At 35.9% G+C, this 20622-nt stretch overlaps 3 protein-coding genes across 4 annotated transcripts in view; 2 read left to right on the forward strand and 1 right to left on the reverse strand.

Annotated features, from left to right (window-relative positions):
• slc4a5b (solute carrier family 4 member 5b) overlaps window positions 1–9837 on the forward strand; it is a 45010-nt gene extending 35173 nt beyond the window's left edge. For both annotated transcript variants that reach the window (XM_066651232.1, XM_066651230.1), the window contains exons 21-28: window positions 1111–1183; window positions 1446–1514; window positions 2767–2940; window positions 4391–4561; window positions 6125–6242; window positions 6614–6703; window positions 7279–7330; window positions 9545–9837. In XM_066651232.1, coding sequence (XP_066507329.1) covers window positions 1111–1183; window positions 1446–1514; window positions 2767–2940; window positions 4391–4561; window positions 6125–6242; window positions 6614–6639 — 631 coding nt within the window. In that variant the 3' untranslated portion in view covers window positions 6640–6703; window positions 7279–7330; window positions 9545–9837. The remainder of the gene's footprint in view (window positions 1–1110; window positions 1184–1445; window positions 1515–2766; window positions 2941–4390; window positions 4562–6124; window positions 6243–6613; window positions 6704–7278; window positions 7331–9544) is intronic.
• A 959-nt stretch (window positions 9838–10796) lies between these two features.
• vps37bb (VPS37B subunit of ESCRT-I b) lies at window positions 10797–16591 on the forward strand. The gene is made up of 4 exons (XM_066651035.1): window positions 10797–10969; window positions 12968–13139; window positions 14436–14518; window positions 14610–16591. Exons 1-4 carry the CDS (start codon window positions 10856–10858, stop codon window positions 15039–15041), a joined length of 801 nt encoding a protein of 266 aa, XP_066507132.1. The 5' UTR covers window positions 10797–10855; the 3' UTR covers window positions 15042–16591.
• Window positions 16592–16668: 77 nt separating this feature from the next.
• Window positions 16669–20614, reverse strand: tuba7l (tubulin, alpha 7 like). The gene is made up of 6 exons (XM_066651026.1): window positions 20457–20614; window positions 19913–20135; window positions 18615–18763; window positions 18364–18516; window positions 17515–18042; window positions 16669–17419 (listed from the first exon to the last, which is right to left on the reverse strand). Exons 1-6 carry the CDS (start codon window positions 20457–20459, stop codon window positions 17126–17128), a joined length of 1350 nt encoding a protein of 449 aa, XP_066507123.1. The 5' UTR covers window positions 20460–20614; the 3' UTR covers window positions 16669–17125.
• Window positions 20615–20622: the final 8 nt, after the last annotated feature.

Raw genomic sequence — 20622 nt, forward strand, 5'->3', positions numbered from 1 at the left:
GATTTCGTAACAATAGTAGAACCACATTTAGCGCTATACAGAACCATTTTCAAAAAAGTGCTACATGGAACCATGTTAACAGATTTTTCATCTATGTGAAGAACCATTCCATCAATGAAAGAACCTCTTCAGAATGGGAGTAGTTCTATATGGAACTCATAACTAGAACCGGCAAATCGTTAAAGAGTGTACACTGTCAGAAAACCTGTGGTTGTATTTTTGCTGTCACTGTGGTGGAACCCTCAAGGGTGCAATTTTGTGCCTTTAGTTAGTGTTAGGGCTGACTTAATTGTGGATTTTAAAATTGTGTTAATTTCATATTGCCGCATTTTGTCTCCAGGACTTAGGTTCTTTTATTTTACACAATTCTATAATTCTATAATATTACAAATATTCACTTATCCTTCTGTAGAAGATAACGTAATGTACCTTTAGGAAACAAAACTAGACTTAAACACTACTGTGGTACCTTTTAACGGTATATTTACATGGTTTATACCATTAGTGACAATGGACTTCTACCATACCTATTTTTTCTGAGAGTATAGGTCTTAGATTTGAAGACTGAGAGGTTATCTCAGAGTTGTGGAGCTTTATGAGAATAATCTTTCTCCTGTATTGTTTTACTAGTGTGAGGAACTGACAACATCTGACGTTTACCTGTATTAGGGTGTGTGGTAGTTTTTCCCTAAATTATTTGATCTTGATTGGCCTAAAACTATCTAGGTTTGAATAGTATGTAGATTGAATGTTATATGCTGAAGATTTTAGGTGAGCTAGAAAGGAGATGGTGGTAGAGTCAGGAAGGTTGTAAGTATTAGTGCTGATTTCTGAGGTTGTTATAGCCCATGTTCTAATATAATGAGGTGACAAGTAGATATCATGGTACAGAACTACTTCATAAAGTATTTGATGGTGATATTCATCACAGGAATGAACTGTTTTACGTGCAGTGTTGTCTTAGGGATGGAAGTTCCAACTTTGTGGAACTGGATCCATGCTTATATAATTAGATCATTAGTTAAAGTAATTTATGTGTCATATTTGTTTCTGCCATAACCATATGTGTTTATACCATGTATGTCATAATTATGTCCTAATCTTTCACAGGGAGCAGAGATTGACAGGTATATTGATATTTGTGTTGACGGGAGTCTCCATTTTCCTGGCTCCTGTGCTGCAAGTGAGTAATGTGACCATGACTTTCATGTTTCAATGCAAGCATTATTTAGATAGTAGCAATCAGAAACTATTTATAATTCAAGCTACTTTTAAAATGTTTTGTTTCATTTTTTTAATGTTTTAACTTTCAATTAAAAACCTCATGCCTTAAAAAAGAGGCTTAGATTTAACTCAGTTAGTATGACCTGATTGGTTCCATAGGTTTATGGCATTTATTTTATATCTTTAAGGGCACTTTAGCTAATTTTCTGCTGTATTTTCAGTACATTCCAATGCCTGTACTCTATGGTGTGTTCCTGTATATGGGAGTAGCTTCTCTTAATGGCATTCAGGTAAACACCTATACCTACATAAATCTGTAAAAATCAGTGGTGGACAGTAACAAAGTAAATGTAATTCGTTAATGTGCTTAAGTATGTTTTATGTGTATCTGAACTTTACTGAAGTATTTCCATTGTGGGTGACTTTTTTACTTTAACCGTTCCTTTTGGTGTATCTGTACCCTATGTGGTACATAATGTGGTATTAGTTTTACACATTTTTAAAGTGCACTATTTAGGGAGTGCAGTGTAGAGGAGTTATTATTTCTAGACTTGAACAACTTAAACCATGTTCGTCCAACTGCAGACTAATCACAGTCGTTGTGGTCTGCAAAGATGCATTGAGCTACGTTTCTGGAGAGGTGCACAGGTGCAGGCCACGTTGTTTACGGTATAGGGTTAACACAGAAGCATAAATTGTCCTTAATACTCAGGAGACACTGACCCCTATTGGTTTGGAGGAGCAGCACCTTGGGTGTATGTAATAGTTGATATAACATTATTCAGTGTGTTTAGTCTTTGGCCATTTCTGCGGTGTTCATCAGTGTCAGGCTAATTAATGACATTCTGTTAAAAGACTAGGGAACCAAGAGGGACACTAGAGTCTTTTCACCAACAATGTGTTAAGAATGAGTCTTGTTACAAAAAGTATAATAGGGCATTAGAGCCATAATACTTCATGGTACTTTTAGTTTGATTCTTAAGTATATTTGAAGGTAAATACTTTAGTACTTTTACTCAAGCTGAGATCTACAACGAAGATTTCTACATTTACTGGAGTAATATTTCACCTTGAGTATCTGTAATTTAACTCAAGTACATGTTTTGTGTACTTTGTCCACCACTGGTAAAAATACACTATATTGCCAACAGTTTGTGCACACCTGCTCATCTATCCTTTCTGAAATTAAGGGTAGTAATAGGTACTTGTCTCATTTGTTTACATTCAGCCATATCTGATTAGATATGGAACAAATAAGCCACTCCTACTCATCCAAGCCTTGTTCTATCACTACAGACAACACTGTACCTTTTCTTCATAACCTAACCCCTGCTAGGTTTAAACTGTTGTGCAACTGATGTACAGCTGCATCCCTTTTCATTTCATGCCTTTCTTTAGAGCTGATAAAAACATCCATAACAGATGCACCTTAAAGTAGCCAAATTCACTGATTTTAAAGGTTATCAGCAAGCTTCTGAATAAAAAAATCTGTATTTATCTGTTCTATTTTTTTGTTGTATCTGCTCATTCACAATTGTTTAGTTTTGGGAAAGGATCAAGCTTTTCTTAATGCCAGCCAAGCACCAGCCAGACTTTGTTTTCCTTCGACACGTACCTCTCCGCCGTGTGCATCTCTTCACTGTGGTGCAGATAACCTGCCTGGCTGTGCTCTGGACCCTCAAGTCTACTGTGGCAGCCATTATCTTTCCTGTAATGGTAATAGAATTTTCCTCTGCTTTCTTTTGCTTTGCTTTTGCTTCATGGATCAAATGTAAACATGGTGATGTAATCAAACAAATCTGTCGCCACAAGAGATGGGCATATGGACAATTGTTTTATAATTATTAATACCAATGTCAAAAATATATAGTAAAAGTGGAAAAAAATTGTGTGGGGGGGCAAGTTTTGTGGTTTATTAGTGGTTTCCACCAGATAGGAGAGAAAGATTCGGTTTGGTTTTTTTCTGTCTCTGTTTTGGCAGTATGTTTTGGAGTATGTCTATTGCTTAAATTACTATGTCAGCATCAGTACACATCATTGTGTTGAAATGTCATTATTTGGACATACTAGGTCAAAGTTTTGAGAAAATAAGATGCTTTTTTTAAAGTCATAATAAATCAAAAACTTTGCAAGATCAATGAGTCATGCCTAATTGTTGCCCTATTTCTTCAAAATGAGGCAAAACACTGAGCTAATGGTTCTGGCAGATAAAATTTTGCAATTTAAAAGAGCAAAGTCATTTTCTTCAACGATTTATCTTCATGAAACTGCCATTATTATGAAAACCACTGGCCTGGATGTATTAGATTTCAAATGAATCCTATTTTAAACAGGGCTACCTCCATGTGTGATTGCAAAGTCTATGAAGGTATATGGTAATAATGCTTTGTAAGCATGCATATAAACTTCAGAAATGCTTCATAAAGCTCTTATAATGAGTTATAATTGATTATTTTGCAACTTATAAACATATAGCAACACAATTGTCACTATTATTTATAATGAGTTTTAAATGGATAATGACATCTATATGATTATTAAGCACCTATAATACATATTAACACATTTTAAGTGTTTAAAATGCTCTCATTATGTAAAGTTATTCAAATATTTTTAATGTGTATTATAGGCCTTTTAGAATTATGCACAGGTCATTATTTATTTAAAGGACATTTTAAGGAATAGTGATATTGTGTATAAGAAAATATAAAATTATAGCTCATTATAAGAGTCTTATGAGGCCTTATTTATAAGGCAGAGTTTATATGTATGCTTACAAAGCATTATCACCATGTTACAAAGACTTATTACCACATTTATAAAGACTTATAAATAAGGGCTTCATAGAAAGTATTACCAACATTTTCATAATAAATCATAATTTTTATAAATATTGTTTGCTAATTTTTATTGTTTTGATTTTCAACTTTAGAAATTACCTGAAGGAGTTTAAAATAAACACTGACTTTTTCATTTGTGTTCACTGGTGACTGCATAATCAGTCATTGCACGCTTCTTGAACTCATGGATGGGTAGATGGATTCCCATTTTATATCTGGCTCCTCTGCCTGCTTTGTAACAGGGTCTTCAAATGTTTATGTGCAGAAAAACTACTATATATATATATATATATTTGATAAAGTTCAACTGAATGTCACATTGGCAGATTTTGGGACTGATGGTGGTGAGAAAGGTGCTTGATTTGGTCTTCTCCCAGCATGACCTGGCCTGGCTGGATGACATTCTTCCTGACAAAGACAAAAAGAAGAAAGAAGATGAGAAGAAGAAAAAGGAAAAGAAGAAAGCCAAGGGTGGAGATCACGACAGTGACGAAGAGGTTAGTGGATGCATAAGGCTCGACTCAACACACACACTAACAAACTTGCACTGTTTGAGATAATCTCAATGTCTGTTATTGGTCTATGTTTTGTATATAATCATTAATATATTTCTCCTTCTGTCCCACAGTTTTGCTAAAAAAGGCACCGTTTTAAATTTACTACAATCTGTTTGTCATTTCCTCTCATTAGGGCTGCACAATATGGATAAAATATAAGTTCTCTGATTATATTTCTGAATACTGTCATATGCCTTGCAATGCATTAAAAAATGCATTGGGAAATCAATGATGGGACATGGTGGCTTTATCACCACATTTTGTTTTACTAATATAATAGAATTATTTGATTTATTCAAACACTCACCATGATGGGGGCATTTGAAGATGGGAGACATATGGTTAGCTGTGCAGATCCATCAAACCATAATTATGACCACCACAACATAGCATTTTATGCCCGCAACATAGCATTTTAGCAGCTAACAGCAAAGTAAAAAAAACAAAATAATTTTCATATTCCATTCCATTAATTACATGATGAAATTCTTTTATATATATATATATATATATATATATATATTTGCACCCCAAATTAAAGTTTATAATATTGTCAGTTAATTACATTTTTGATTCCATCTCTCCAAGCAGAAAGTATCTACAGCATTAAAGGCAAGACCAAAGATTGTAGGGAACTGCTGTTCTCTCTGGTTTCTTTATATTTAGAAGCTCTGTCTTTTTTAAAGTGGAATGGTATGTCTGAGGTGGAAAAATGATTGTTATTTGTACGTGAAGTTTAACTTGTTCCTAAGTTTTTATTCACTATTTGAATTACTACAGAAACCCACTTGCAACTCGAGTTGTTTAGCTTTGTAGAACTTTCGTTCTGTGTTTACTTTTATGCAGTCAGTGGTCTCCCAAATTTAGAATCAGTTCCTTAAGTAATCTGAAACAACAAAAATAAGTCAGTAATGCCACCTATGGAGCAGGAATAAAACAATATCCTCATCTCGGTTTGTACTTTTCGTTTTTTGGAGGTCTCTTCAATGTCTAAACACCTTAAGATGCCTTTTCTTTGCTTTTTTTTTAGATGTTTGATTGAAATCATGAAGGTTGAATTTAAATAAATAATATTGTTATAATACAAATTAATCCTTCCCTTACCACCTGCGACATCATGGTCCTATAACAAACAATGCACAGCCGAGCATCGGTCCATGACCCAGTGGTACAGAACCACTAGGTTAGAAGACTTATTTACAAACACCACTTCAAAGTCCAGTATTGTTACTATAATTATCAAGAGATATATTGTGCAGCCCTACCTCAAATCCACCACATTCCTTTGTCTCAACACTTGCATGTCTTATGTGTTTGTACTTACTGGAGTGATCTGACTCTATCCTTTCTCTTGTCTGAAAGCACACATTGCCAGTCCTGTTGTTTGCTCAGGTTGGGTGTGTTACAGGTCCTTCAAGTGTCTTTTGCTGAATGTTGTGAAATTAAATGAGCATGGGAATGTTGTTGCATGCCGATAGTTTGTGGATACTGTGTCTCACCTAGTCAAAATGTCCCAGTGAGTGCCCCCATTCAGTGAAGATTCCTATGGAGCCAGTGGAATCATCAGTGCATCAAGCATCTTCCCAAGATCCCCCTAACAAAGACCCTTCTGCCTCTAACTGTGAGTAAAGTATAAAGGTTTTTCCTCTGTTATCACACACAGCCATGTATGCCCTGTTACAATATTCATCAAAAAATGTGGAACAGGCCCAGCTAGTACCTCAGAGTTGGAGAATGTTAGTAGTAGAGATGGGATGTCAATAATGTATGAGTAGCGAATACAAGTGTGGTCGTCCTTCCTGTCGGGCTGGTCCACCTGACACTATCTTTTAATAGAGAAGAAGGGTATTGTTAGGAAGTTATTCCTCCCTTTTCTGTAGTAACACCTTCTAATATTTTGGGAAGGGTTTAGATTTGATGAAGGAAGAATTTGGTTAACTTTACAATACAAACATTTTAATAATAATGCTGTAAATTTCTCTTTTGTATCAGTGCCTGGGGAATTTATTCTACTCTAGCCCATGTTTGACATTGGGCATGATGACTTTAAGCTGAACACAGAGGTTCCAGGCTGTTTATTTTGTAAGCCTAACAAGCAAATTTTACAGTTTATAGATTGAGGCTTGCTCACTGAATGTAGGTGTGAAACTGAAAGTTAGTTATGATTGTGTTTCATGTGTACAGCGCATGGGTGTTTGTTTGCTATAGTCAAACACATTACAGGGTATTCACAAACTATGCTTAAATTATACACAGTCATACTGCAATTTTAAAGAAATCTGAATGTTTTAGCTACTCAAAAGTGTTCAGTAGTGTGAGTGTGTGTCGCCCTGTGAAGGACTAGCGCCCCCTCAAGGGTATGTTCCTGCCTTGCCCTCAGTGATTCCGGGTAGGCTCCGGAGGCACCGCGACCCTGAACTGGATAAGCGCTTACAGACAATGAATGAATGAAAGAATGAATGAATGTTTAAGCCCTGCTAGCTAGATTGATTGATTTTATACATTTCTTAGAAATTTGATACATTTCTGTGTATTATAATTAACTGTAAATTTAGACTCCATATTTTTCCTTGATGTCTATGTATTTAATATCCATATCTTTCATACCTTACATCATATATATATATATATTTGTGTGTATGTGTTTGTGTTTACAGAATATTCACCTTAATTTCATGTACATTCCTACTGAGTTGGACTGGACCACAGGTAATATTTTCAAAATGAATGTAGTGATCTGACACTCCCACCTCTAGGACACACACACAGTGAAGGAAATTAAACACTTATCTGTTCAACATGAAAGGTTTACAGTTACTAATCACTTCTCTGAGGGTTTGTGTTCCACTGCTTTACTTATGCCATTTTCTTTTTAGCTTTATTGATTTCTTGAACAAATGCATACTAAAAGGAGAATAGTCCTTAACAGTTCCAAAGCTGAAAACACTATAATTTTCCACTTTAAGTCATACATACACAGAAAATTCACCAATGTTAAATCAACACCATTAGTGTTCAAATGTAAACTTATCAAAACTCTCAGTATTAATGTAACACTACTGGTGTTGATTTAACACTGGTGAATTTGCTGTGTAGAACATGTATGATCCCTACTGACATTGAAATAAAAAACTATTTGCTGAAAGAATTATACACTTTGCTACAGTGAGAGTGGAACTTATAAGAGGAGTATTCTCCACCAGTGTCACATAAACAGACAAAATTGGGTCAGGTTCCACAACATATCCCATGAGAACAGGTAAAACATTAAATATAGAGTTCTAAAACTTGGATAACGTTGGACATAACCAAAACATAATAGCAATAGAGGCACCAAAGCAGTTTTGGTTTTAAAAGATTTGGCCTTTGGAAAATGTATATAATTCCACACATGCCATCCAAAGTGCAGTCTTATGTTAGTTTTGAGTTTTAAAACAACTTTGGTTTTGGCAAATTCTAGAGATAGGGTGTGGGGTGAACAAGTGATTTCTCTATCCAGTTGTTTAAAAATTTACTCATTGCTAGCTGTAGGGATGCATTGAAAATGAAATAAAAATTTGGGGGCCACCAACTAAAGTCATTGAGAGTGCAATCCAGTACTGGTTTGGCCAAAAGATAAAATCATGGAATCAGGATGACCAACTGTAAATGTTATTCAGTGATAAATCACAATTCTGCATTGGCCAAGGAAAGGTCACTGCTTGAAAAAAGAATCACATTTTTTCACTCATATGTAATACAGTAATCCCTCGCTACTTTGCGGTTCATCTTTCACGGATTCGCTACTTCACGGGTTTTTTCAAGGGGGCTTATTGCCGCTATATTGCGGATATTGAGGGAAAATCTAGGAAAACCGTGAAAGATGAATAGACTAGGTACCTAAAAATATCATTTTCTTATGGTGTGTAAATTAAAGTATTTTTTTATTTACATGTATTAGACTAGGACTAGTTATAGTCCAAATACTCCAAATACTCGTTAAATACATAAAAAATATGTATATATTTCCTCTACTTCACGGAAATTCGTTTTTTGTGGGTGGTCTTGGAACACATCCCCCGCAAAAACGAGGGATCACTGTATATCAGTTTAAATACCAGGGAAAAGGCCATCATTAACACAGGTTTATATTTTGTAACACTTTTCTTATTTATTATAGATAGAAGATAGTTCTCATGATAGTTATTTAGATAGAAAATAGTTCTCGTGATTATGAACTCATTTTCCGAGTACATAACATTTCAATGACATGGCCAGCCAACAATTCAGATTTTTAACTTATTAAAAATGATGGAAATTAAGGACTGGTCCATGACAAGGCTCCAACTACACAGATTATCTCTAAACTAAACTGCATATTGTTTTACTTTAAAGTTTTCTGTAAAAGCAAAAAAGTACTAATTGTGATTTTTTTAAATTCATTGCATAATTAACCTTTCTATAATTTTGCTCTACTTCATCTGGAAATAAATATATACCATTGAGTTCCTAAATCTCTATCAGTACCACACAAAACCAGATATTTTGTCTCTTTCCTCTACCATTTTTCAAATTTTGCTCTATTACCGGAGTATCATCACGTTATCTGCTGCTCTCTTCCCCCTTGAATTTGCCAAATGGTGATGACAGAAGCCCTTCCTGCATTGCTATTTGTGACTGTGGTTGGTACTGGACAGACAACATAGAAACACACAGTATCACAGTAATGAGCCCATGAAATATGGGTTTCTTCTGTGCCTTAAATATCTTTGTGGCCTAAAATTACATTCTCATTTACTAAATACTACATAGGTTCCAATTTTCTGCAGTATACTTCCTCAAAGGCTGTGTGCTTTCCTATTTTGCAGTCATTGTTGCTTCCAAAATTAAGGCAAACTACATCTATTTCTTCTCAATTCTAGTTTTATTTCTACTATGTTTCAGCACCACTCTGCACCTGAAGATCTCTTGCCATCCTTCAACGAGCCATCAAGCCACCCTTCCTGTGCCTCATGTCAACATTTAGATGGAGCCCAGTTACAAAGAGACTGAGTGTTACCAACACAGCTGGGCTAATGGCTTCACACTATTATAAATATATAACACTGTAGTCAGCAGAGAATGGACTACATGCAGTCTATCTAAATTAAATGTAATAACTAAACTAGAATTGTTCTGACAGAAAAGCATCCAGGTATGGACTGGTTGTGTAGTTTTCTTTGTGATATGATAATATGTAGGCAAAAAATCTGTTTTGAGGGGACAATTAGCAATTTCTTTGCATGATTACTTGTCTTGTAACTTCGATGAATACTTGAAAACACTCCCATGATTTATAAGTTGTTCTCTCAATTATTATAAATCATATGCTCATTTTAAAAATGTGGCCATTTTCTCAATTTGTTCCCACAGATCAGAATTTTTTTTTCTCATTAAAACGTGTATTCATTTACTGTGTGAATGTAGTTTTCATATTTAAATTAGGCTATAGAAATTAAATCGAAATACAGTAACAAATGTAACAAAATGTATGCTCAGTTAAAACATTAACTTTGGAATGAATTAAAAAACTGTAACCACAAATAAAAAAAATTATCATTTTAAAAAAATTATATTTTACAAAAAAAATGTGAATAGAAAGTAGGAAATGTGTGCATTAACTGCTAGTTGTTCTATAATTTTTCCGTAATGCCCAACTCCTCTGGGTCTGCATTCAGCATCTTGGAAAAACGTGTGATGCACTTAAACAATGTAGTATTTAAATATAAAAGCTGAAATTTGAAATATCCCAGCAATATATTCTTCTCCGCTAATTCTCTTTTAATTTGATTAAGAATGAATAACCAAATACATAGAACAAATATTGATTTAATTTCTGCATATTATGTTTAATGGGCATTATGTTTACCTGCTGTACTACACTAATAGCATAATGGAAATTTGTTTATTTTTCAGGGGATGTAGATATGGCAGCAGAAGTTATGTACATTGTGCTTATACAATATTTAAATACCTGAATGTGTGAATATGAAATAAAAATTGTAAAGACATGTAATGCATAGAAATAAAAAATATATCAAATGCTTAAAGGCTTTAATCCCCAAACCTCCATAAAACCAAGGCTAATGCGGTTTGCTAACGCTACAAACATCTACTGGCTGGTGACGTGGTCGCTCCTCGCTCTCTAATTGGTCGAGAAACGCTGAGTTCCGGCTGACGGAACGGCAGGACTGTAGAGAGGAATAACAAACAGCAATGGGAGAAATATTTGAGTTTTCGAGTAAATTTAGTACTTATTCTGTCAGTCAGCTCAACGAACTCATCGAAGATGACGAGAAGGTCAATAAAATCGTCACAGAAATGGAAGAGGTAAGTGTTTGTTGTCAAACGAAGCAATAAATCGTCTTGTCGTGAGGGAACAGCAGTTGAACGGCCTCTCCTTTGTCAAATACCACAACAGAGGGCATAAATACGCAAATTGGATCATCTTATTTATTTGTTAGGAACATATCTTCGTGTATTCACGACTTTTTATGATCTCCTCGCCTGAACCTTTTTATGGTCCTGTTATGCCCCTATTAGTCTTTACTGGTGTTGGCTAATATTCCAAGTAGCTCCATTGCATACAGGTTATACCGAGCTGTATCTATAAGAGCATACTGATTTTACTTATTTGATTCATTACATAGACTTTGATATGATAATTCCGAGGTACGGTTATGCCTGTCGCAAGCTGTCTACAGAAACGTTCTTGCTGCTGGTTTTCTCGCGTCACGAACACGCATGCAAATCTCTGATGGCTGTATATTTGCCTTTTGTGGATACACACTGCCTGTGTGGCTGTGAAAACTGAAAAGCTGCCCATTACAGTGACTCACTATTTCAGGGCTCAGCAAACAACACCCCTGAAATCACTAGATGCTCAAATGGCGAATAGATTTATAACAACAAAAAGGAGAATTTCCCAGGCTAGGGCTCAGGAACACACATGGGATTTCCTCATTTATAAAAGGAGCTGTGTGTGAAAATGGTAATCCCTTTTTGTTTATTTCACAAATAATCCCTGGGCTGTCTTTGACACGATGTTCCAAAATGTTTTTAACATATGATGTGTTAGTCTAAATTTGATACAAATTTTATTTTTTTACTATACATTATATATTCATGTTTGTTTACTTGTTCTTAATATGAATATTTTCTTATAGTTTGATGCTGTATATATTGCAATGCAAGGTATTAAATCTAATGCCCATATTGTAATTGAGTTTTTTTGTTTGTTTGCTTGAGTGAGAAGTCACCATAAAAGGAATATTTTTTTGGTTTTGCATTGATTTACCAGTCTAGTAATTTGCAAATTAAATTAACAATATTAAATTGACAATGAGATTCCCCCATGACATCTAGTTTGGGAATCCCTGTATTAGGCACATAACAAACATATGATACAAACCGTATAACTCAAGGAAGACCTCCAATAACTGCTCATCAAGAAATCAAATAATACAACAGGCCAAGTACAAAACAAGTATGATGAGAAGCACACAGTAGCACCCCTTCCATATGCTGTAAAAAGAGCCTAAAAGTAGTTCCACTCATTTAATTTAATTCTTAGACAGTTTAATTGTTGGAGAAGTGGTTGTGGTAGGAGCGAGGGTTGCGGTGTCTGTATTACAAACTTGGTTTTAATGTTTAACACAACATTCCATTTTATTTGTTTTTCATTACGACAATTAAACCATCATTTGTGTTTTGATGTTTAAGGGAACATTCTATAACCGTGGGACAAAATGCTGTTGTCTCTTTATAATTTACATTCAGGAGCTCTATCTTTTGAGGTGCAACAGTTTGTTTAAGGGAAAAAACTACTGTTTATTGTACATGGCTTAAATTAAAGTTTTAATTTTTTTCACAGTTGGAACTGCCATAGAAACTCATTTGTAACTTGAGTTGTTTACTTTTGTAGCACTTTCGTTTACTTTCATGCAGTAGCTCGCTCCCAAGTTTGGAGACATTTCCATCTTAAGTATTTAGAAACAGCAAACATAAGTTAATATTATGCATCTATGCAATATCCTCATTTCCATTCATGCTTTTTTTTAATCCAATTACTGACAGCAGGGCTTTGTAAACACATTAGATGGTTTTGAGCATGCAAACAGAATCGAGAGCTAGCAAATGGTGAGGAAATATTCTCAGAATTTTATAAAGTGTGTTTTTATTTAATTAAAACTTTAAACGTCACTTTTAATAAGGCATATATAAAAGTAAAGCTACAAAAAATATTTTGCACTACACTATCAATGGAATTCCTGTGAAGCACAATAACATGAACAGAATATTTCTTATTCCTAATATTCCTAATTCTAGATGCAGCAGGTGCAGCAATCTAAGGAGATGACCCTCGCCAGTAACCGCAGTCTTGCAGAGCAGAACCTTAGCCTACAACCTGGCCTGGACCAACAGAAGATGCAGTTAACTAAGCGTTACTGCTGTTTACAGGAGCTCTATGAGGCTTACCAGCTTCGCAAGTCCACTCTAGGTTAGCACATTTCACTCTAGTATCTGTTTGAGGTCTAATAACACTCCTTATTTTAATAATTTCTTGAAATGCAGATGGGCACATAATTGAACTTGTCTGGAATGTTTTCCTTCCTAATGCGAATTAACCTAGAACATGTCGGCAAAACAAAACCAGACATCAAAATAACTTAATAGAATCACTTTATTGGCCGGTTGTATCACTATATTGGAATTGGTTTTTGGATTGATCTACGATTAATCATCGATGCTCTCAAAAGAGTCCAAACTAATATCTCTGTGATACCATTAGAGTTGTACTTCATGGATTAAATGCAGAGATGCTTGTTTTTAGATGTAAGGGTAATTTGGGAAGTGTGAGCTACATTTTGCAAAATCTTTTAACACGGTATAATGCAAACAGACGTGTCAAAAAAATTTTTTTATTTCCATGGAATTTTTTTTATTCCCTTCCCTCCCTCAACTTTTGAAAATATTCCCTTCCAGACGCATATGTATTATCAGGCCAGTCCAGTAGGGGGCCATAGTACCCCCAAGAGAGACTTAAAAATACACATGACAGAAACAGGTTTAATTCCAGATCACTCCATACTCACTGAAATCTAGTGCTATCTGCATGTGTACATTGTAGTTTTATGAGTTGTAATTAACTACATAGGAAATGACAACAATGTGAATTTCGTGTGGACGGAAGGCCAAAACATCTGAATACATGTGGACGTGGCTTAATCTATGCTTATATACATTAATGCTTCAAGGGTTCTTTACTTAAAACGGTTCTATGTGGCATCAAAAACTCCTATTGTAACAAGCTTGGGATTGTAATAAAAGGTACTAGCTAAGATACACATTCTGTCTCAACACTAAGCACCTTTGTAAGTCACTCTGGATAAGAGTCTGTTAATTCTGTAAATGGAAACGTAAAAGACCCTGTTGTGGTGGCATATAGAACTCTTTTCTAAAAGGTGCTACATATCCTAATTTTTAGTTGTATCTGGTTAGTGTTTATAGAGAAATTTGACATGCTAACACAATAAAATGTTGCAAGGGACCTGACAAGTATGTAGTGCATCTAGTTTCTGTCTAATATGTTGTGTTTCTGTGTAAAAGGTCTTGAATATTTTAGACTTTGTCTTTTCTTAATACTGTGGACCCACAAACTGGAGACACGCCTGTATATATGTACTTCACATTTAAGAAAGTCAGAAGTCTTCCATTTACACATATTTCTGTTTGCCGGATATGCAAGTTCTTTGTTCAGGTTTGAGTTCAACTTTTTTTTCTTGTTCCTACAAAGATCATCATTCAGGGAAAAGTTCACTGGATACACTGTTAGCTCTGCTGCAAGCTGAGGGTGCAAAGATTGAAGAGGAGACTGAGGTAAGCTTGGAAAATCACTGAATAGGATGCAGAGCTTTTTACTTTATAATGAAAAATTCACTCCCCTGCAATTCTCATATAAACATTTTAGAACTTGGCCGATTCATTTCTCGATGGAGATTTGTCTTTGGATTCATTTATTGAAGCCTACCAGAACAAGAGGAAGCTGGCTCATTTGCGGCGTGTGAAGATCGATAAGCTGCAGGAGATGGTGCTCAAATGCTTCCAGATGCCGCAAGCCTTTGTTAACGAGCCAATGCAGCCTCAAATCCCCAACTGCCCTGCGCTCATCCATGGCCAAGCTAATGGCTCCCCGGTACCTATGAGACCACCACCCACTCCACCAACACAACCAACAGGGCAACAGTCAGCTTTTCCGTACCCAGCAGCATCCTACTCTTCTGTCCCTCTGCCCAATATGGTGCCATCACACTCCAGCCCATTTATACAGCAGTATGCACAAGCACTTCCTCAGAGACCCAGTCCTGGCCTGCCCCCAAGGACTGGCTTCATAATGCAATGAAGTAATACTCAAAATGCCCTTAAATGTTTTTTTTTTTTTTACTTCAGTGGAAATGTATAAACTGGGCATTCTCCCTTTTTCTCAAGCACTTTGATCTTGTACAGGTTTGGGTAACACCCTCAATGTTGACATTCTTGCTTTTTTTTTTTTTTTTTTAATAAATTCTGGTTCATTTTTACTTTCTTCTGTAGTTAATGTCTAAGAGGTACATTGCAGGAATATATATGTAAAATGTATATCAGGTCTGTCAGGTATAACTAAGACTAAAAACTGGTGCAAACAACATGCTTAACTCTTTTCAAATCAAAGACATCAAATAATAAAGGTGCATCTAATAGAAATGTAAATATGTCTACATGTCAGCATGTACATTAGTTTTACATGTAGCTCTGAGATACAATGGCCAGTTTTGTCAAATTTTGAGAAACACTGAATTATTAATCAAAGAGATATAGGAATTTCTGAAGTCTTAAAAATCATGTAAATTTCATTCAATGAATTAGAAAATGTGTGCACATCAGACATATGTTGCAAAAATTATACATTGCAAAACAAAAAAGAATGATTTATATGCAAATTGATTATACTGCATTTTTTTTTGAGTGCATGGAACTATTTTTAATTTCATTAGCAGTAGGATATTAACGTTGGATTTCTGGGTTGATTTGAACAACCAAAGATGTCTTTTACCTTTTTCTTCTGAAACTAATGATTTGTTTCTCAGCTCTTCTGAATGTACACCTATTTAAACATACTAAATCTTGACTACTTTCTGTACTGATGCAATTACTTGTCATTAACTGAGCCCTTGCTAAAGAACCATATATCTACCATTTCTTTTTTTTTCCGTGCACTAATTGCTTGTCACATTTCAGCATTGGGGATAAAGTTGTCTGCTTTATTTTAAACAGAGGGCATCAAACAAAGTCATCTCAGGCTTAAGATGTTTTGATGAAAAATGTCACATATATGGTTCTGCATTGCAGGGGCTCAACTCTAATCTATTTCATGGACAAGCTTAATGTTTTCCATGTGTCTGTCAAAAATAAAACTAACCTGTTTTTTGTAATGATTAGGTAATACATCAGACTTCACTAGGGTGAAAGTGAGAAATCATCCGATTACGAATACCCTGACCCCATTATGTGAATTCCTATTCATGTTTATTCTAAAGAATTAATTGATGTGCAGCGTTTTAAGAAAACATTTGTACTATGCAGTGCTTGACACTCCAAACCACAAGATTAAAAAAAAGGAAAGGAAAAAGGTAAGGCAAAAATTATGTAGCATTAAAGGTACATGAAATGTAGTAAATACTAGATATATAGACAGGTCATAATCAAAACAATTTAAAATCTCTGCAATCATAGAAAGTTAGTCTCACTCTACAGCTTTGTAAAAGAAATAAATTATTAAAAACAAGTAGTATAAAGTAGGATTAAAAAAAACAGCCATATCTCAAGTGTGCCTTGCAGCAAATTTGTTTTTAATGTTTCACCAATTAATATTTAGGTCATGTTTTTGTATCCTTAATTTTTTTCCCCTCTTCATTTGTTCCACCTTAAATTATTGGGCGCTCAGTGTCAAATTAATTTAAGCAAGAGGTGTCATCCTGCATGTTATAAAGTCTTTTATATAATGTTGTACACTACATTGAAATATCCTTATGTAAAGTATGTTGTAATTGTTTTCTTAGTGGTGAACTTTTAATGTTATTTGATTTCATAAAAATGCTAATAAAAATAAAGCCAACAAACAGCAATATTTTATTCTTTGAGTACCAATCTTCTGGAATACTGCACCAATGTTGCCCTCTACTGGAAAATATATAGAACTTAAATTTCTACTTGTTTCACGTTTTCTCATTGCTCCTGTACTTAATACTAACTCTACTAAGCAAACATTGTAACAAAACTTTATTTGCACCCAGAGACAGGTTTAGGAAACCATTCCTGCAGGTGAGGTACTAACTATTAACTTATTATTAATTTTCATATTAGAAAACACAAAGTGAATATCAATGAACGATTCAATTTACTGATAAAACATGAACAAAGAACATGCAGAAAGCAACCACTGTATATCTACTCCTCTCCTTCTTCATCATCTCCTTCAACAGAGTCTACCCCCACCTCCTCATAGTCTTTCTCCAGAGCTGCCAGATCTTCACGGGCCTCAGAAAACTCTCCCTCCTCCATTCCCTCGCCAACATACCAATGCACAAATGCTCTTTTTGCATACATGAGATCAAACTTGTGATCCAGACGAGCCCATGCCTCTGCGATGGCCGTGGTGTTACTTAACATGCAGACAGCCCTCTGGACTTTGGCAAGGTCACCTCCTGGAACCACAGTTGGAGGCTGGTAGTTAATTCCAACCTGGTAAAAACAGAGAAAAGTGTGGAGGGTGAACAAAATGAAAAGGCAAAATACCAGAAGAGTACTAAAATCAGAAAAACCTGTACTAATTATACCTTGAAGCCAGTGGGGCACCAGTCAACAAACTGAATGGTCCTCTTAGTTTTGATGGTCGCAATGGCAGCATTAACATCTTTTGGAACTACATCACCACGGTACAACATGCAGCAAGCCATGTACTTTCCATGACGAGGGTCACACTTTACCATCTGATTGGCGGGCTCAAAGCAGGCGTTGGTAATCTCTGCAACCGAGAGCTGCTCGTGGTATGCCTTTTCAGCTGAAATGACTGGGGCATATGTGACGAGCGGGAAGTGAATACGTGGGTAAGGTACCAGGTTGGTCTGGAACTCTGTCAGGTCAACGTTGAGGGCACCATCAAAGCGGAGAGAGGCTGTGATTGAAGAAACTATCTGACCAATAAGCCTGTTGAGATTGGTGTATGTGGGGCGCTCAATGTCCAAGTTGCGGCGGCAGATATCATAGATGGCCTCATTGTCCACCATGAAAGCACAGTCAGAGTGCTCAAGGGTGGTGTGGGTGGTCAGGATGGAATTGTATGGCTCCACTACTGCTGTGGAAACCTAAAAGATGGATAGAATATATACAAATAATTAGCTGAACACATTTTCATATTTGTAAAACATATTCTTATATTTTATGAGAACATCAGATAAGTGTTCCACTTAGTGTCAAAATATTTGAGCCACACATTAATAGAATACATACTACCATTAAGCAGTTAAGTAGTAAACTGTGATTGTATTAACATTCGTTCTCAGTCATATCCAACTTTCTCAATTATGAAAAGGACTTTCCTAACAGCAGTTTAATAAAGTATATAATTTTCATTCACATTTTTGAGGAGCATTAAATAGGAACAAGGTAACATAACTGTGTGGTACCTGAGGTGCAGGGTAAACTGCAAACTCGAGTTTGGATTTTTTGCCATAGTCTACAGACAACCTTTCCATCAAAAGAGAGGCAAAGCCTGACCCTGTGCCACCACCAAAGCTATGAAAAATAAGGAAACCCTGCAGTCCAGTGCACTGGTCTGCCTGGAAAAAAGAAAGATAACATGGGAGAAAAAAAAACACTAACTTATAGCAAACATCACAAAATCTCTCTTCTTCAAAGTGAGCAAAAAGAACCTTACCAGTTTACGAACACGATCCAGCACCAAATCAACTATTTCTTTGCCAATTGTGTAATGTCCTCTTGCATAGTTGTTGGCAGCATCCTCTTTCCCAGTAATAAGCTGCTCAGGGTGGAAGAGTTGTCTATATGTTCCAGTGCGAACCTCATCTTAAGAGAGGGGCGGAAAGCAAAATTTCTGAATTAGAAGGAATGAAAATCAGTTTTTTAATTAAACTAAAGTGACACAAGTCTAATTATTTTTGCCTTAATGTGACACAGATCTGATTTTTTCATGGCTGTGTGGACATGTTGAATCTAAATGTTTAAATAATTTCAGTTGTGACTCAAATGTATCCATAGGTGTGAGTGAATGTGTTGCCCTGTGAAGGACTGGCACCCCCTCCAGGATGTGATTCCGCCTTGCGCCCAATGACAGTAGGCTCTGGACACACCACGACCCTGAACTTGATAAGCAGTTACAGACAATGAATGAATGAATGAGATTTCAGATGTTTAGGCTGTTCACATCACAAGCCTCGTTAATTAATTCAGTTTTTGTTGCTCAGATTGTACTGGACTCTTTGGATCCTGACAGATCCAGACACCTGTATCTGTTTTTAATGTGAATGAATCTGTCCCTAAAACAGCATGTATGTACATATTGATATGTTAATGCTGATACTTCTCCATTTATCTGTATCCTTGTTAGTATATTCTTTGTCAAATTTATTAGCTTTAATTACCATATAGGTGCACTTTATATTTCTGCAATTACAGACTGTACTCCACCTGTTGCTCTGCATATTTTGTTAGCCCCCTTACACCCTTTACTGATTAATACCCCCACCCAACCACCACAGAACAGGTATCTTATGGGTGGTATATCATTCTCAGCACGGCAGTAATATTGATATGGTGGCGGTGTGTTAAGTGTGTGCTGCACTGGTGCAAGGGGATCAGACAAAGCAGTGCTGCTGGAGTTCTTAAACATTATTCTAACTCACTGGCCATTATTACATCTACCTTTGTTAATCCACCTTGTAGAAGTCAGCGACAGTAACATCTGTTGCTGCAAATTAATCCCTGTCTAGTCCTTCATCAATAATTACAGGATGCTGCCACAAGCGTGGCAGGCTGGATATTCTTGGTGTTAAAACATCCAGCAGCACTGCTCTCTATAATCCAATTGTTCCAATGCAACACACACTAATATGATACCACCACAACAGTGTAAACTGATATATATATATATATATATATATATATATATATATCCTTGTTCATTTTTTTTTTATCAAACTTGGAAAATATCCTTACCAACAACAGTTGGTTCAAGATCCACGAACACTGCTCTTGGTACGTGTTTTCCGGCGCCTGTTTCGCTGAAAAATGTGTTAAAGGAATCGTCTCCTCCTCCGATCGTTTTATCGCTGGGCATCTGTCCGTCAGGCTGAATACCATGTTCAAGGCAATACAATTCCCAACAGGCATTTCCGATCTGAACACCTGCCTGTCCAACGTGGATAGAGATGCATTCGCGCTGCAAAGAAGTCAGAAGCCTTGGTGTTAAAACACTGCAAACGATACACTGGAGCCCCTTTTTACGCTCTCATACGTACTCATGTACTTTCACGATCGAAAAAAACTTTTTTAATACGGCCACAGATATACCTACCGCTGTTCTGAATCTGTAAAACAACATCAAAAAAGCACAAACATTACTCCAAAGTAATATAACTCCAAACTGTGTTATCATAAACTGATCAAATTCAGTTAGCTGACGGTGCGCCGAACTTAACCGCTAGCGAACGACCTATTAGCGTGATAGGGTACGTCACTTTAAGAATGAAAAAATACTTACCATTTTAATTTAGCTACTTGTTGAAGAGTCTAAAACAGAACAATTTTGCAAGTAGATTAACCGTCCTTGTTGGTAAAAGTTTGACAAAATCTCTGATAAACTGGCTCTATAAATTTCCACGGATTACCGCCAACCTTTTAACATATATTGCTATGGGGGTGTAGTC

Source organism: Hoplias malabaricus, chromosome 18 (genome assembly GCF_029633855.1).
Source record: "Hoplias malabaricus isolate fHopMal1 chromosome 18, fHopMal1.hap1, whole genome shotgun sequence".
In the NCBI taxonomy this organism is placed as follows: Eukaryota; Metazoa; Chordata; class Actinopteri; order Characiformes; family Erythrinidae; genus Hoplias; species Hoplias malabaricus.